The sequence below is a fragment of the Achroia grisella genome, unplaced genomic scaffold (assembly GCF_030625045.1).
Source record: "Achroia grisella isolate CSIRO2021 unplaced genomic scaffold, CSIRO_AGI_Agris_v1 utg856, whole genome shotgun sequence".
In the NCBI taxonomy this organism is placed as follows: Eukaryota; Metazoa; Arthropoda; class Insecta; order Lepidoptera; family Pyralidae; genus Achroia; species Achroia grisella.
The window spans coordinates 575,649-595,445 of record NW_026713045.1 but is presented as its reverse complement, the minus strand read 5'-3'; the positions used below and the strand labels follow the sequence as shown (position 1 = coordinate 595,445).

The 19,797-nt window shown below is 29.2% G+C and overlaps 1 protein-coding gene across 1 annotated transcript; it reads right to left on the bottom strand.

Moving 5' to 3' along the window:
- Positions 1 to 656: 656 nt before the first annotated feature.
- On the bottom strand, positions 657 to 16,255 carry LOC131852744 (uncharacterized). The gene is made up of 14 exons (XM_059203470.1): positions 16,117 to 16,255; positions 15,284 to 15,440; positions 14,221 to 14,350; positions 13,458 to 13,589; positions 12,900 to 13,010; positions 12,175 to 12,280; positions 11,440 to 11,562; positions 7,618 to 7,761; positions 6,720 to 6,879; positions 4,218 to 4,347; positions 3,553 to 3,684; positions 2,565 to 2,675; positions 1,374 to 1,476; positions 657 to 991 (listed from the first exon to the last, which is right to left on the bottom strand). The coding sequence occupies exons 1-14, from the start codon at positions 16,253 to 16,255 to the stop codon at positions 843 to 845; spliced, it is 1,827 nt and encodes a 608-aa protein (XP_059059453.1). The 3' UTR covers positions 657 to 842.
- Between the last annotated feature and the right edge of the window lie 3,542 nt (positions 16,256 to 19,797).

Here is a 19,797-nt window from a genome sequence, read left to right as displayed (position 1 = left end):
CACTAAATTCAGTCGTATTTCGCATTATATTCGTTATTTTCAATCAATATTATTAAAGAGGATTTTCTATGATCTCAAATTCTTTTTGTTATTGTAATTCAATATTTCTGTCATCAGATATTACTGGTATATATATTACTCGTAACTCAGATGTACTATATCTACGATTTAACTCAAAACCTCAGTCATGTAAGTCACATTAGTTATCGCAAATAGCACAGAAGATTTTCTCTTTCTCTTTCATATACGTTAAATAAAAACACTCTTGAAAGGTAACTAGAATACAACCACATTATACATGCAAAATCTATTTCAGGTTGGTTTTCTGGTTGGCAATTACTATTTTGACAATAATTGAAATAGTTTGTTAATATATTGACTTTAATTGTCTCGTTCTCTTAGGTATATGTACATAATTTAGTTAATTCTGTTACTAACTGTTAGTTTTGTTCAATTATCTAGCTGGATTAGATACTAGAGAGCAAACAGTAGGTACCACTAATTGCTCTATAACCATAGATACTAAAAAAAACAACTGACTAGGAATAGTTATGGGACACTTTAATACGTCATTATCAGTTAAAGTTGAAAATATAACATAAATTAAATAATATTTTACAAAGAATATATATTATAAATAATTATTTATCTTTTAAGCTTAACTGTTATTACTTAATTTAAATGATTAGGATGTAGTTTTTGCAGTTATGTCAATTAATTAATTATAAATATGATTTAGTAAATAAAATAGTTATTTATCTAATATAAAAACCAACACTAAACATAAACAATTTCCCATTTAGGTGCGTGAATCTCGTGGTTTTTAAAGCAAATATATGGCACTAATCTATGTCAAGTTTTCTAAATGATCCTTGATTACTGAACTCGTCATAGTTTGCCAACTTTTCTAATCGCTTGGACTCGTCGGTACCAAAATTTTCCTCTTGTTTCATCCACGGCTTGTACTCATTCACTTTGTTAACCCAATATTCTAAAAAAAATGTTTATCTTGTTATTTTTTTATGCAGATACTATACTGATAGAGTAATTTCTAATAGATTGACTAGTCAACAATCTATATTAATAGATCTGTGACCCATTGACTCAGTGGTCTAGCGGTTTAGCAGACCACATTACTTCCGATTATAGCGGGCTCGATTCCTATGATACAAACATCTGTATTTATGACAATGATTGTTTATATTGGTCTGAATATTTTCTATGTTACATATGTATGTATATAAAATGAATTTAAGTCATTCTATAAGTTGTCTAGTACCCATAAAACAAGCTCTGCTTAGTTTGAGACCAGATGGCGCAGTGCGAATTGTCCAGGGCTATTATTATTATTTATTATTCTTGTGTGTACTAACCAATAATTTCAGACACAGTGCCACCGTCGCCTCCATACTCAGCAGGTATTATTTCCTTAGGAATAACCCTTAATAAATCATCTTGATTTTTGTGAATGTTTAACTGCAATGAAATAAAGATTATAACATTTAACAATTTTTTTTAAATATTGTATATATTGTAAAATTGTATGGAAAATGTAGACTTGTTAAAGAATTGTTATGTGACGTAAATATCTACCTATATGAGGGACTAAAGACTAACGTGTAATAAGTAGGTACAAAAATATTTGTTAATTATTGTCATTATTTATTTATAACATCTACATACACATATATTAGTAAATTAAGAGAAAAAATGTTGTGCATTTAAAAGATAAAAACTGTAGCATCTCGGATATTAATATAATGGTTCTATTTATGCTTTTCATATTCTTTTCTTTTGACATTGTTTTGTAACATTTTTCTACATACAATATCTAACAGGATGGAAGTATAGTACCGAGTTACTCGTTTCCAATTTAATAGAGAAAAAGTATTCCTATAAAAATAATATATTTAGAATATAAGGAAAGTGTAGTAAATATTAGTTCTTTTTAATTAGCTTTTAAACCCAGAATTATACAGTGAATTTTCCAAAGTTTGTAAATTTTTGAGTAACTAGACTAACTAAACTAGAGAGTACTAGGTGTGAAGCTACCCAAGCGTTTTCATTTTAAGAACATGTCATGCCCCTTATCCTCAAATTTTACTGCTATTTAACCTTCAACCTTCCAAAACCCAGCTTATAAAGCAAGCCATTTGGCAGCGGAAATAGTTGAGGTTGAGGCACCCTCACAGACGATTTTTTAAGTTTATATCAGTAATTTACGGGGAGTTTTTATTGCAAAACGCATAACATTAACTTATATGGGCTCCCACTCTTTCTGGCCTCTATAAGAAAGTGTTTGTAATTATTTAAGTAAATATGTAGATATAATGCTATATATATATAATGGCTTAGTTCACAATTGTAGATATATTAATTTATCCAATTACAGAACACTGATTTTTACTGCATGATAAAAGAAATCAGATTGGATTAAATAAAACAGCAGACTTTTAATCTAAAACTCATAAATTTAGTTTCGTACATCTGATTTGTACATGTGTGAAGTATGCCATTATTTTAATGTACCATATCAAATAAGATAAAATAACATTCATACGTACTCTCTCTTTAGCCTTTTCATTTAAGAAAGTTGAAATAAGTGAGAAAATTAAATCGATGCCGGAAGGAACCTTTATGTGATGACTACCTTTCAAACGCAAAGGCATTGAATCCTAAAACAAATACATTAAATAAATAAAAAGTTATAATATACTGTAATTAAATGAGTAAATACCTATCTATTTATAACTTTGTTATCTACGGACCCACCAAAATGCAATCTAATCAAAAAGATTACGGTTTGTGATAAAAATTGCGAATCAATATTCTCATACAGTTATTGCAGTGCATTTCGGAGAATTTAAAAATAAAATTTAAAAACAAATCAAGATAGATAATCTTTTGTGAAGTTAACATCGAATAACATACCGATTATATTGTCCTTGAACTTTGTTCTGCATTGATGAAGAAATAAAAAAACTAATTTATAAATCTATTAAGAAAATCTCTAGTCCACTATAAACAGAAGTGATTCAATTTATAAACAGCAATGATTAAGTTAAATTCATTAGACCTAATATTGAGTTGCAGTTTAATTAAACAATGACCAGGTATTGAAACACGGGATAATTAACAACAAGTTGCACGAAAAGAAATATACCTACTGTATTTGAATAAGTTTTATGAGGTACTAACTTTACCCATAACATCAATATTTATTCATTTAAACCGTAGCCTGTTCTCGTAACAGTAGTCGCGATCAAGCGTCAAATAGACACTCCTCTGTATTTATAATATTAGTATAAATTTATACAGTTTCAATATCATCATAAAATTTTACATAGCATATTTAGCTAACGAATAATCTACTGAGACTAATTTGTACAACCTGTATTTATTACTTCAAATATATGTATAATGATTATATTAGACAGATCATACCTCTAGTAATAAGTTTTGAAACTGTTTTGATTCATGGTACCTCACATTGCTCTCTATTTTTTTTAACTAGTAGGTATAAGAAATTAATCTTGAAAAGTATAGACTCACTTGACAAACTGCGACCATTTTCTTCAGTAGCGATGGACTAGCTTGTGCGAAATGGGTCATAGTAACACCTTCATAGTCCACCATAATCTTTGTACCAATCACTGTCGCTGCATCATCTTCCATCAACACGATCTGAACGGAACATATATTTATAGTGCTTGAATGTTTTAGAAACATTGTATTCAGATTTTTTAAATTAATATTTATTTAAAATTACTCAGTTAATTCATTATTAAATAATACAATTTTTATGCAGGTATTAGAAAGTTTTTGAGGTCTAGATAGGTATATTTGGAAGAGTCTTCTAAACAACTACAAACAAAATTTTATATATTTAAAAACATTACTTTCGTCAGATCTTGCATTTTACTAAAAAATATTTTTATATTTATAAGATATATATATATATATATATATACCTATATAAGATTATCAGAAAAGAAATGAGAGATTCCTTAGTAGTTTTCAAATATGACTCTTTGGACTGAATATTTTCTATGTATTTCATAACTTTGTTAAATAAAAAAGATTTAAGTACGAGTATTAAGTTTAGGCTGTTCTTAATATAGAACTAAATGGTGCTGTGTCATGTTGTAAAAAACAGGCCCAAATAAAAGAGAGTATTGACAAGTCATTAACAATAAAACGGCTGTATCTGTACAAACCTGTACTAAGTAATATAAGACACACATGATATCAGCAACATTGTTTTTCTCAGGGTCGTAAGCACCGGCTCTGATAAGAATGACTCGCGGGTACAACCCGTTCTTCACCTTTGGTAAAACTACACACGTCCTGGAAGATATAGAAATATGACATTTCATTCGCTGATATTTCTCCAACTGTTAAACCGTGTCAAGATAACAATATTCTGTAAAGAATATTCTAACAAAATAAAAAGTAAATAGCATATTCAGACATTGATCGTGGACCATGGGGCCTGGTTACATTGATTTTGTTCCAAAATACTAACTTATCACAGGTTTGATCTACTTTTTTAATGACTAATTCTTATCGCTGCGAATGTAACAGATAAATACAGCAACAAACGGTATAGAGACAATTTTAATTGCATTCGGGTATTTCATAAATAAACTGATAGCCTTTATTGACCTAAGCTGCAAATGATGATTGCAGTTGTTTTTAAATATACTAGAAAGAAACTATAAAAGAATAGGTTAAGTAAACATGTGTTTATCTAAGAATGGAAAGAAAAATAAATTATAGTTATATTTAGTAAAAAAATCAATGTAATAAAATATATATAAATTGTATTCAATTGTAATTATGATAATTTAAAGAAATGTCATGGTAATGAACTAACTAAGCAATACGATAAAGAATAAATGAACGATAGGCAAAGATAGGTCGTCTGTATAAAAGTATAAGGTTTACAAATATATAATACATTAATTTTTGTTTTATGACTGAAATGAGATCAACTTATCGCTCCACCAGATGGTAAGTGGTAACCATCACTGATATACATGCACTATGGACATCATGTTATCACGTGACACCCATACCATGGCTGAGGACAAAGATGTCATTCCTATTAACCTGTAATTTTACTGCCTTATCCCACTTACGTTCGACCGAAAAAGGCGTACAAAGCAAGCTGCTTTGTAGCTAAAATATGTAAGACCGAGGTGTCTATGCTGATCACTATTTATAAAATATATACCTCGAGAAAAACATTATAATTATTAAAAAGTATTTCAGTGGGAAGTGAAACGGTACTATTATTAGTACTGTGCATCTATTTACTAACGACATTAATAATATAAATATCACAATGATACAAAGCTATATTGTTGATATAATTACTTAATAAATATAATTAGTGTCAGTATGTGTACTAATCTATACCTAATTTTTGGATTGATTATTTTTTTTTGTAGGTAAATAATTTTTACCTAGTAAAGAACTTACATTTGTTATTTAGTCAAGTAAGCATTGTACAATTTTAGTCCAATTATGTCAAATAATTCATTAATATTAATGTGTCAACTAATCTATAACATATATCTACTTACGTTAATTACAATATTTGCCTATAGTGAAAGATAATTAATACCTATTTATTAATACCCTTATTTTGTACATTCATTATTTGATTACAAGAATAATAGTGTAATGGAATTATTATTCTAATAACAAAAATATTAATAAATGACAGATGAAATAACAAATTCCCGTCAGTTTGTCTAAAAAAAGTACTAGTAATACACACGTCAAAAGAACCAAGGGAACGAGGTTTGTAACGAGTTGCTAGCAATTATTGTTTGAAACAGAGCAAAATTCATGATTTTTTAAGCGTTGCAGTAACAAATGAAGTTGTATGGTTGCATGGTATGGTTAGCCTGATATTGCAACTGAGAAATAATTTAATTTTATATGGGCTTTTATATAATGCAAATTTTAATCTATTTCAAATAAGTGTTATTTACAATTTATTTGTATTTTTATTACAGGAGTTATTTAGTCGTTAGGACCGTCGACAACTCTTTTGTCGATAATGATTAACTATTTGGTAGTTTGTTTTCTTATGATTCAATGCTGAATAGAAATGTAAAACTTATAAATAAATACGGATGACTATGTAATGTCTAAATAGAAATCAATAATAAACTATGTTTTTACTTTACGTACTGTGAAAGAACTAATATTTTAAAAAGCATATGAATCAATCACCACCATACCCGGTTTATTATCTACTATTGCATCAGTTTATAATGAAATAGCTTTCGCACTACCCATGGTATGTCGATCGATATTTTTTACCTGTAAGGGATACCTTCCTTATATTTTGTTCGTACAAACAACACAATTCATACAAACAACTAGCGTTCAATTCAGACTCATCGCTTTTTACTAATTTTTTCCGTTTTCATAATTATTTTTTTATTTTAATATGTAATGGAGTGTAGTATGTTCTATAATAATTTAAAAAATGCATTTTAAGTGTTAAAACAACGAAGAATAATTAATCATTAATCTGCTAAAAATATTAATTTTTCAATTAGAAACTTGACTGACTAGGTTGTCTACAAACCTGTGTTTATAGACAACCTAGTCAGTCAAGTTTCTAATTCTTCTAATATATTTAATAAAATATATTTAAAAAACTACCAATAAAAATTATAACCTAAATAATGTTTACATACCCAACTCTAAGAAAATCGATAAATTTTTGCTCACTGGGCTTTATTCTCAAAGTTATGTCAGGACTGGTTGTTCTTAATGTGTAATACAAATCCAGCTTCTTCTTTACTCGTTCTAAACTGAATTTACTGCCCCTCAGAAATCCTATCAGCCATTGATCATCTGAAAATTTATAAATTTAAAATAATTATATTTACATGTAAAAAATACAGTGTGTAAGATCGCTACCAATATATTATACTCTATATTTACATATACGCATACGTAGATATATTATATTTCACGGGTCTACAATCTACTAAAATTCTTTCCACACATGTTGTAAAGAGAATTAACAAGTAACGATTCCCATTCACCGTTGGGGTAGACAATACATATCCACATACGGTGATCGGCTAAACATCTTATTAGATAGAGAGGTTTATGGTTTTTAATAAACTCTGTCCTTGTTCCATTTTCTTTGTAAGTATCGTACAAATATAGAAACATTCATCTGGCTAGATGATATGGATTACCGGCGACATATAATAACGTAATATGTTCGAAAAAAATAAATCTACAAATTTTCTAACATCACTAACACAATATTTTATTGTAATGCTCATTTCGATTTAATAACAGTAATTTATTTTAATTAGTTAAATTCAATTATCATGGCTTTTTGTTCCTTAATATTTTTAGTATAACCTAAGGAGTTATGCTAAATCTTACCAGTGTATGCAATATTCACATATTTTAATTAGTAACATATTTATCGAAAAATATATAATAATTTATAATAGTTATTATAATTGGGAAAAAATTACACATATCTTGATAAAATATAATATAATATATTTGATTAAACTAAATGTTGTGGCTATGTTTATGTAAATAAATTATAACTTTTTTACCACTCACCGATTCTAGCTTTCAAATGTGGTTGCTTTGATATCCAATCCTTTAAATGTTGTAAATCATCGTTAATTCTTTTCGGTTCTTCACTTAATTCATCTTTTGCTATTTTAGCCAATTCTGGACTAAGTTCGCGTATCATTTTTATCTCTGCTGCCGTAGAATTGTATATCTGTATAAATACAATTATACTTATATATATTTATAAACTGTTAGATATGGATAGATATGGATACTAAAAATGCTAAAGCAAAATAATAACATTAAATATTTAAAATTAAAAATAATTGAATGAAAAAATACACCTTTACAAATAAAATAAAACTGTTTAACACGACTGACCTCACATACCTTGCGGTTAACCGTGGGCGGTACGAAGCACCGTCTGACTGATAATACATATATGCCAATGCTGTTATCAGTACCGGCGAGGTGTGATACCAACTCACTCGTCAATATATTTACCACTTGTTACATTGATCCGCAGTCGGATCGTAATAGAATGACTAATATCATACTGAACATAATAATGAAACAGTTTTTTTCAATGGAATGGTGCCACCGCCTGCGCTAACGATATACTCGTACACTGGCGGGGCTCTAGTAGAAAATCATAGGTTAAGTATGAAGTAGAAATTAGAATAAGTTTGTAACACCTGTATATAAACTACTTAATTAAATGATAAACTACAGGCAGCCACAATACATATTTTCGCGGAGCAAAAGAAAAGGAGAGAAAAAAACGAAGGTGTTTTCCATAGACGGACAGTCTATGAAAAATATGAAGTTAGGTCACTTTATCTATAGTATCATTTCATCAGGAATGTAGAAATCAACCCGACATAGTACGTCGCTTTCAATGGAGCCGACAGTCTCCATTATTGGAGGGATAGGATTTTTAATATAACACGATTATTATCACAAATGTAGTACTCAGAAACAATGTCAAATGTCGATGTTGTTGTGAATGCAACACTTGACATACCTATATTTCGCAGAACATATTTTGAATTCAACCACTGCTGGCTGGGGGCGACATTACCGCCTATCTTTCACAGATTGAAAACAAGACTTATGTCTCGTACTTAAACCGAGATCTTTCATTTTTGAGCAATAGCCCAAAACCCCCAATAAAAAAACACTGGAGAGTCTATCAGAAATATAAATTGACATACAAAGCTTTCTTTTTGGATACTAAACCTATATTAGTCGGATTGTTGGGTTTTTTGGTAGTTTTTGTTTTAATTAGTAAGTTTTAGTCGTTTTAGATTAATTTACAATACCTTGTTCTGTGCACCAGAAGTGAAATTTACATATGTTCAGGAGTTTCCACTCAGTTATGACAGTAGTATAGGAATAAATCGATGATGTTATCCATGTCATTAATTAAAATTATGTTGTTGATTCTCTAAAAAAATTAATGATCTAATACTTGAAAGAATATCTGGAAAATTTAATGATGTTGGGTCAAGTAACATGCCTATAGTAACGCCTTTATAACATAGCTAATTATATTAGCTGCAACAATTTAACTGTTGAACTCGTTATGTACCATTTAGTAACTTCTTAATACTCTCTGCAGCTTCGAATTCGTGTACATATCTAAAAATGTAATGATAAGTAATAAATTTGAATGGTTTTACTGTTTGAGCAAAAGGCAAATAAAATCATGCAAATTTCTTTCCAACAAAATGAGCAAATACCTTTTCACTCCTTCAGTAGTAACTTAAAAGTGATATTTGATATACATTATATCAAATATCACTTTAAAGTTAGGAATGGACACCTACTCAATAAAATATATCCTAAACAAAATAAAGTGCACACTAATAATATAAACATACAACTTTCCAGTAGGTAAATAGAATAAAGTTCTAAACATTCATACATTCATGGAATATAATATAATCATTGTATTACATGTTATATAACTGAGTTGTTTCATCATACAAAACTCGATGAATGTTTATTGATTAAACAAATTTACAAACAAAACTAAATCCAAATTAAATTTATCAGATGTTCTAAATGTTTTGACTTGACGCCTCATTATCTATAATGGATGTGTTGACAATCATAATCTGGGCTTTATTTGTGAGCATTCATATTTCGTCGAAATATTATTAATTTCGAAACACAAGACGATTTTTTATGAACTTAGAAGCAGACATGGACTCAGTTTTTAGAGGTTTCTTTATCTTTTTATATCATGCATTAAAAAAGTATCATTTGAATTTCTTGTTTATTTCTCACTATTATTAGATACTATTTCTCGGAGTCAAAAATATATTTAGGTATAACAATTATATACTTAGTATCGAGTACAGTAGCTGTATCATTTTAACAACTGCTACACACAAGGATTCAAGTAATAAATAGCACTTATTATCAGGATAAACGAAGAAAATATCTAAAGAAATTATTATGTTTGAATATGGATGCTTACAAGAGTAGGGGAAGAACTATAAAGTGATGGATGGACTGTGCCAAAAATAATACGGCGAGAAAGGGAATAAAAAATGAGATGATGGCAAACAGAGATGAATGATATGGAATAAAGAAAGGGAGATCAAAGATCACCCTAATTCATTAGACAAATAATATTTGAGTTTGTAACTTTCTCAATTGACACAAAACATACAGGCAACTTAACGCACACGCTTTTATATATTATTTTGATGCATTAAGTTTTTTATAACATATTTATTTCATTTAATCCCTGTAGTCATTTGTAGTTCCTTCCTTAACTACTGTATTAATATCACGCAATTCAATCTTTACCCATAATATAAAAAAATAGTGCAACAAAAAAAATGTTATCTACCGTGTCTATGTATTCGTTACTATCATAAAAATGATATGTCTTTAATAGATAATGATTGTCTATCTGCCTAATTGCTAACCAACGTCAATATTAAATACATTTACCTTGTACATCATGTGTGTTTTATGTTTCATTATCAATACTAATTTTCTTTTGCATTTTTCAATGTCGTAATATACCTACCTACATTACAGTAAAATGCAGGTTATCTTGCATTGTTTCAATTAATCATGCAATGTTACTTATTAAGGTAGTCAGGAATGAAAAAGGGAACTGAATCAGAAACATGGCCATAAAACTCTTGCTTTACTCACTGCCTTTTATGGCACGTCATGCATAGATGATGGGTATTTATAGGTCATAACGAATGTATACTATTGACGTGTGTTTGAGTTATTTGTGAGTGTTGTTATTAACAAACATAGAGTCGGTTTTATTTGTATCTTTGAGGCTCTTTTAAAGCGTAACTATGAGTAGGTACTACAGCGAAATACATATATTCATGAGAGATAAAAATTAATGATAAGTAATACTTTGTCGATGAAAACAATTTATTAAATTTCTACTTCCAGTCAATGTTGTCCAATGGTTACCTCACTGAATATTTGTGATCTCACAAAATAATATAAACCCATTAAGTAACAATAGTCATAGACATTTATTTAAAAACAATGCTAATTGTGTATAAAATTGCTAATTAAACACAAAAAGATTAAATACAAGAGTGATTAAAATTAAATTAATATTATACAAACAATTAATGCTAGATATTTTAAATTTATCCCAATAAAACAGTGTTTTGTATAGATAAATTTTCGTTATTGAAACAACAACAGATAAGAGAATATTAAACATCTTCTTATTTGGTACAAACACTACTACTGTACTAAAACTAATAATAATATAATAATATATAAGGACACATCAACCACTTTTTATTTGGTTACAACTGTTATCATATTTATCTCCTTCTCGTTAATCAAATTCTAATTGTCTAAAGGAACCATCTAATCCAAACACATCTTCCGCAGTCTTTGGTTTCCCAGCTCTTTTGGACTCATCAGTACCATATTGACGATCATCTTCTAGCCATCCACTATACGCTTCTATCTTCTTAATCCAATAATCTGTTTACAATATGACGTTAGCAATATTAGATTAGCGATTATCACTTTGTGACATTATTTAGTTTGTGACGCATGATATGTAACCAAATATAGAAATTAGTAGTCTCTGGTTACTGATATTTAAAAGTATTTTAGTAAGTACGGTAAACTGTCAGACATAGGTGTTTATTTTTATATATCGGTTTGTTATTTATTGTTAACACAATAAATATTTGTAGATAAGAAACGTCCGAAATATAATAGATCTACATAGGATGCATAGTAAATAAATATATAAATAAGTGTATAAACATGACACAAAAAAGACAAAATGACGACCTCAGTGGTCTAGGGGTTTAGCACACCTCCTTACTTCCGATGGCCGCAGGTTCGATTTCTTGCACGGTACAAACGTTTGTATTCTAGTCTGGGTATTTTCTATAAGCAGTATAATATGCATGTATTTTCATATTACCTATGTCTGTTGCCTAGTACCCATAACACTAACATATGTCTAGATGGCGCTGGGTGAATTATCCTGAGATATTATATTATTTGTAAACGAATGAGTGTATGAAAAACTAAATAATAAAATAAACTTAATGAACTTAACCTTGATGTTATTATACAAACCGATTATTTCCTGAGCTGTGCCTCCGCTCCCTCCATACTCGACTGGTAATATTTCTTTAGGCACATGCTTATATAAGTCATCAAAATTTTTATTGTGCACGTGCAACTGAAAATAAATACAGAGATTCTGTGCAATTAATATAGCTTTAGTGCAGATCTTAGGTAAATATCTGCACAATAGCCTATAACTTATGTATTTTCCAATCTTTTTTTTCCAATGAACATTATATACAAACAGATTAATATACATATATATAAAATCATTACCGTTCTTGATGATTCATTATTAAAATGAGATAATATAAAAAAAAAATTAAATTAAAAAATATACATAGATTCTAAATTTATAATATAAAGAGTATATAGCAGTACGTTTCTTTTGATTCTTATAAACTTAGTAGTTGTGTCCTTGCAACACATACAATACAAACAAATAACAATTTTTAAACTAGATGTTTTATACTTAATTGAAACATCTTGGACTTTGCATTTACACAGTTCTGTTGAAGATCAAAATTACTACCAGTAAATTCATAAAAAAAGTAAGGCTCAAACATATTAACTGTTTCAGTGTTCAGCTCTTTAAATCTGAAATGACCAATTATTAATTTGTTTAAAATTTAATTCCAATTCTATTATATTTAAAATCATTACAATCTTAAGATCGACTCATTTAGACTGTCTTATAAATGTTTAATGTACTGTATAAAAGTGAAGATACATACTCGGCTTTTGTATTTTTCGCTCATAATTTTTTTTCCAATACTGAAAACAGTTTCGAAGCCCGGCGGCGTGCTCAGGTAATGTGCACTTTTTAATCGAGCTGGTGATGCATCCTGAAGGTTCAAAGTCATATTATCAATATTAATATATTTCATTAACCAGCATAATATTTTTTTATAAATTTGAAATGGCAATCGACCCCGCATCTCACTCAATAGAAAGCGGTACCCAACAGCTATTTACATTAACAGCACCACCTATTATGACTTACTGTTTCTAAAGATTATGTTGTTACGCCTCTATACCCTGTGATATCACCGCTGCCGTAGCTGACGCACCAAGCAAGCAATTTGATATCTGAAGCAGGTTACACTAAAAAGAATGTACTTCTGTTTTCTTTGGAATGGCTTGATGACTTGATAATTAAATGATTAGGGTAAAACATACCTAGTTTTTCCTGTTCTCCCAAAAACATATTGTAATGACATTTTGTTGAAACGTTAATGCAGTAAGGTATTAATTAAACTAACTTTACCATTTAATTTTATAAGAGCATGTACCTGGCCAATGACCATCAACTTTTTTAGAGTAGTTGGTGTTATTTGTATAAAATGGTTCATACAAGCTCCTTCCAAATCCAAAATGTGGCTAATACCAGATACCACTAGAGTATCATCCTCTAAGTATAATATCTGAAACATAATAGCTTATATCCAGTTAAAAAGATAACTACCTAGACCTACTAGCGTTCACTAAAAATATTTGTAATATAGCTACATAAATAGAATAGTAGTAAAATGGAGGGAATGGAATAATTTACTTGTAGATAATAATAATCCCATTTCTAGGTGTAACATTGAGCAACATTTCAAAAGTAACATATATCTGCCATTCTATGACATCTTTCATCTACCTGCCATTGAATGATTAGTTACATCATTATTTATTTGTTTATTATGATGAATAAATTTGTGTATTATGATATGTATGTTTATTAATATATATTTGTATATCTATTTATGTCCATGTATATTACTTTTATATAGATTATACAATTTGATATTTGTATTTTATTTAGTAGCGTTTGACATTTTTTTTGCACCAGTTATTACCCACTCAGTACCACCTATGCCACTGTTTTAGGTTGACTGGAAGAGATCTCTTCTAGGAATAAGTACAAGTTTGCTCACATTATCTATAAATTATAATATCTTTGTATTGTCTCTACAATAAGGAATATTATATACTCGGTAAATACCACTAGAATCAATGCAAAATATCCTAGTGTATTTAAACATAAAAATAACTTCAAATGATATTTACCTGTTGTATAACTAAACTTAAAGCCAATAATTCAGTCACGAAGTATTTGTTTGGGTCATATTCACTTGCCCTCACTATAATGACCCTTGGATCCGTGGTCTTCAAAACTTTAGGAAGAACTAATATGACCCTGTAATATAAAATACTAACAGATTGATGACACCCTTCATTATGTAAAAACACTTTTGTATTTAATTTATATACTGAAGGGCTACATTTTCAATAGAGAGTAGTGATACCCTTCATTAGGTAAAAACACTTTTGTATTTAATTTATATACTGAAGGGCTACATTTTCAATAGAGAGTAGTGATAGTGAATACCTATATGTCAGGTCGATCTCCACGTGGATCCTTCTGGAAATCATCAATAGACTACCTGATCTAATGTAATGCTCTATATCTATCTCTAGCGCAGAGGGGTAGGTACACCATGCCATTTGGATCCATTAAAAATGGATACTATTTTGTTTAGTCATAAAAACAACAATAATTTTCTTGTTCAATGAACAACTTCACACATATAAATTATATGCAGCAATATAGCCATAAATACACACATATACCTACACATGACGTGCGCGTATATATATATTATTATATATTACTATTTTTTTTATTGATGATGATGAAATGGTGCACCCGCCTGCTCTAACGGTTTACGCTGGCGGGGCACCAGTGGAGGATGATAAGATAAGAATGAGGTCAGGTCTGTTAGCCCATCGTAACAAATTCAGCAAGAATTTGTCACGATGGTTTCCAGGGGGAACCGCGTGGAGGTTAACCTGACATGGTACAATGACAGCAATATAATCATCAGTCCACATTACTAACCATCCCCTTTCCCCAATATATTACTATTACATAAATGCAAAATATTATTATCATCTCTGATAGCCGTAACAATGTTAAGTTCACTTGCTATGACTTTCGCGATACAGGCATAGCCTAATGTGGTTTATTGACGAAATGTATATTAGTTAAATCCTAAATAAAAGTTTTTTAAAAAGACAAGTAAGATTTCATTCAACCTAATCAATACATTATAAAATATCACCACTGAACCCTGTTTTGAGTAACTCCATAAATTTGCTGTCCGTGTGTTTTAGACTGAACAAATCCGGTGCTGTACTTCTTAACGAATAATAAATATCAATCTTCTCCTTCGCAAGTTCAAGACTGTGTTTGCAACCCCGCAAAAAAGCTGCCAGCCACTGATCGTCTACAAATAATAAAAAAATATTTAATATTATAAATACGGAGGTCTCTCTAGTCGGATATAAACTATCATTGCTCTAAAAGAAAAGCTGACGAAGTCGCGGATATCAGCTAGTTATATATACTATCTTCTTATACGAAACAATTTTCTAAGTAAATGTATCTTTATTAGTAAATTAATGTGTCTATATCTATATTACATTTTATTAAAATATTTCATTGAAATTACTAATCGTGATCGGATAATTTTTGATTCGATCAAATTATATCTCACTAACCGTCACAAGAATAAAACTACGATATTATCTAACTTAATATACCTAATAGGTTTTTTACAGAATATTAGAAATAAAAATAGTTTCACTACCAGTCTTAGTCATTCTTGTACATTCGCGTAATACTTACTTTTTAATTAAATTAATATCGACATGGTATACCATATCTATAGTTATATTGTCATAGTAGAAACTCGTTTCAAATAACACTGTTTTATAAATTACCAAATATTTATGTTAATTGTAAGTTAAGTGTATACCAAGAAAATCAACAAATAAATTAGTTAGCACTTTACTTCCTTAATTTTTATTTCATAAAGCAATTTCATTCATTCAAAATACATGATTTTTCCTGATTATATAAATTTTCGTTTTTTTTTAAGATTATATATCTCAAACTGTTACCTGTTCTGGCACGCAAATGAGGCTGTTTTGCAATCCATTCCTTCAAATGCATTATTCCATCTTCGAGACGTTTAGGGTCTTCATTCAATTCTAAACGCGCCTTTTCAATAAGTTCCAAAGATAAGGGTCGAACCGCCATATTTATAAATAATAGATAAAATCTCAGATTTTATAGTAATTGTAAAGAAATTGTAAATTAAATTCTAATTTTTAAAAACATAAAGACTGAAACAATTCCTGGCAATCCATTTATCAACACTTATTTTGTTCCGGATATTCACAACAGATTGCCAAATACAGGTGTATGTGAAATAGCCAATCGTTGACTGCATAATGTACTGAATCCTGCATACAGTGAACATAATGTTGCAACAACAAGCAAAGCAGCAGTACTTTCTGTTAACGTACATCAACCGTGACTTTGAGGTAAGCGATGCAAGCATTTACTCTTAGGTCGAATACACACTAAGTATATGAATATTGAAGTCAGATATTATATAGAATAGAATATAAAAACGTTTATTCAAATAAACTTAATTCTATTTAAGCACTTTTGAGTAGTCACTGTTATCCTCCTACGGAAGCTGTCTCTTCACAAGAAGAACAATCAAGAAACTTGCGAGTTAATATATATGTATCTCCTTCTATCTCACTCAGAACATATTGGAATATACTATAATATGAAAACTTAAAAGAAATATAAATGCTTATTTGATATAATAATAATAACCTCAGGACAATTCACACAGCGCCATCTAGACCCAAGTTAAGCTAGCTGAAGCTTGTGTTATGTGTACTAGACAACTGATACAAATACATAGATTTTTTTTTCGTAAATACATACATATTATACATAGAAAACACCCAGACCGATACAAACAATCATACTCATGAATACGAATGAACACTCGGTAAAAGAAATAGACCAATGAGGCTTCAATATAAGAATATAAGAATGTATATAATGAAACATTTTATTTTGTAACCAAAATATTTTCTTACGGGACCTATTACTTAAACATGTGTTATTAATATTGCACTGTCCCAACATTGTATCCAAATTTAAAAGAAAGGAAAGTATCAGAGGACATTATTATAAACAATTAAGCATTGTCTTAGTATTAAAAATACGTGAATCATTCTTGCAGTCTATGGTTTGAAAGACTTCCATCATTTAATATTACAACAAAATAATGTTATATTAACAATGTCTAAACTCCAAGTATGCGTAATAAAAGTATATTTACATATCTCTCTATGTTGTAAAATATACTAGTGGAAATAAGGTGGTATATAAGCTAATAATACTGTCATCCAGAACTACAAGGCTACAATAACTTGTTCCTATAGATATGGCGATAAATGGCCACAATACGTATTTTTGAATCTTGAAGCGTGATAAATTAGTATTTAGTTGCCATAACGATAAAGAAACATTTTTGTAGATGCTTCATGTTAAATATTTTATTACATACTCATAAATATATTAAAATTATTTATTAGTGCTATGAACTGTGATCATTTTAAGTGTTGGGCTTCATAGCGGCATCGTCAGTTGGTTGAAGAATGACTCGTCTCTAACTAGTCCCTGACTAGTCTAAGGGTGCATCAGTCATATATGTATAATTGTAGTTATATATTATACATACCCTTACATTTCTATAAACCAGCTTTATAATTACTAAAGTGCATTAATTACAAAAGCACATATCTAAAGGAAACATGTATTGTTTTTATCACGTGGTCAAATGTGTATCGAATTTCTGCAGATATGTGTTCAAACCTTATAAATTTTATCGGGCGCTAACGTTACGTTAAACCTAGAGCCTCTTGACCTACCTATACATATGATAAGTGTAATTATGTCAAGTTACTTAGTGATGTTACATTTCACCGAGGTAAAAATATAAATAAAAAGTCTGGTGGTTATCTTCGTCTCACCAATTTCAGCCAAGAAGCAGTTTGCTTTGTTACGTATGATTCGGTTGAAGGGTAAGATAGATATTACAGGATATGGAGGCATGACATCGTAGTTCTCGGCAATAGGAACGCATGGGTACATCACGATGGTTAGATATACCAATGAAAAAGTCAGTGATATTATTTATAAAAATCCGTCATCCAAACTGTGCAGTAACGATATCAATTTTGTACGACAAAATTAAATTTCAAATGATTTTCCACTTCATTTCGGCTTACTCTTTACTGTCAACCGTGTAGGTATATAAACTATTTATAATTTGTCACGTATATACAATGACATATTGTGGTTATTCTCCATCAGGGACGATCTGGAAATTTCCGGTCACCTCTATTTTAATTATTAGTTAAAAATAGTAAAACTAGTATAAATCAGTTTAATTATATACAGCAATATCGGATAATTAATATAAAAACAATGTATTTTTTTTCTTATTTTTTTCATATAACTAAATCTTTATTTTCAAAATATTACCACCATTGCTACCCTTTTGCCACTGGGAACATAAAGAAGAGACAAACTTTTGTTTACGAATTCTACACATACAATTTTATACTACCCACTACTATTGCACCTGTCTTGTTTGTGAAGTATCGCAATTTATTTTTATATTGAGTTACGATAAAACAATACCTTTATATAGAATATATGATTTACATACAAATATAATTCTTCTTTAAATGTCACTAAAATATGCCAATCATATTCCAATAATTATTTAGCGACTGATAAAGTTTAAATGATGTACGTTCAAACTTCGTTCTCATCAAAACTTTTTCAATCACTGAATAATAATCGTTGACCTATAATATGCATATTTCCATATTTTAATGGTATTTCTATTATCATATTGTCAATTTCGTGATCGTGCAAAAATCTGTCATTTAGCCCGAAATGGTTTTGCTGTTTCTTATATCATGAAACCAACTCGGAAAATTATTTGAAACTGCATTTTGTAAGTAGTTTATAATAAATAAAAAGTTTATGCAGTAAAAATATGTAAGTAGTGTATCCAGTTCCATTACATTTATTATAATATTATCTATATTATAATAAATGTAATTTAACCGGACCTTTACACTTCTAATTGGGATACTTAACATTTTTTATGCATTATTTGATCATTATTTTTATCGTTTTCTCATTTTAGGTATATTTTCTACCTGATCTATAATTTTATGTATATTAATATTCTAATGACAGTGAAAAAGAATGGCCATTAGACAGTATACTGACTAATGGCCATTCTTTAATAAACAGTTTTCAGAACAATACCGTGTCAGCTTGTCTTTATTTCTTGTCCTATTGGTAATATTTTTAAAACACATTTTTTTAAGGTTTTGTATTTTATGTTGGGCTAAAAAGGACTTGTATCCAGAGCCGTAAAATATTAAATAAAAAAATAACATTTTTTTTTGGGCATTCTATTTTATTATATATTTTTATAGTATAATTTATTGTTATCTGGTTTACCGGTCACATATTAGTTAGAAAGAAAGGAAGTGAATAACGAGATGACTGCGAACAGGGATGAATGCAAGAGAAAAACATATTACGCCGAACCCATATAATGAGATAAGGAAGAAACAGATGATGATATTATCTGTTGGAGATATACCCTGAATGTACCTGTTTATCTTTAAACATAAATTTATTTCTTCGAACATTATATTCTTAGTAAAAATTAAAATAATGATTAT

What these genes read in the sequence shown, in the direction of transcription:
- LOC131852744 (XM_059203470.1), bottom strand. Translation starts at nt 16,255, where the DNA reads ATGGCGGTTCGACCCTTATCTTTGGAACTTATTGAAAAGGCGCGTTTA. An exon ending in TAAGTTTAGTTATACAACAG is followed by an intron (nt 13,590 to 14,220) that starts GTAAATATCATT and finishes ATTATGTTTCAG; the next exon opens with ATATTATACTTAGAGGATGA. An exon ending in ATGAAAAGGCTAAAGAGAGA is followed by an intron (nt 1,477 to 2,564) that starts GTACGTATGAAT and finishes ATTTCATTGCAG; the next exon opens with TTAAACATTCACAAAAATCA.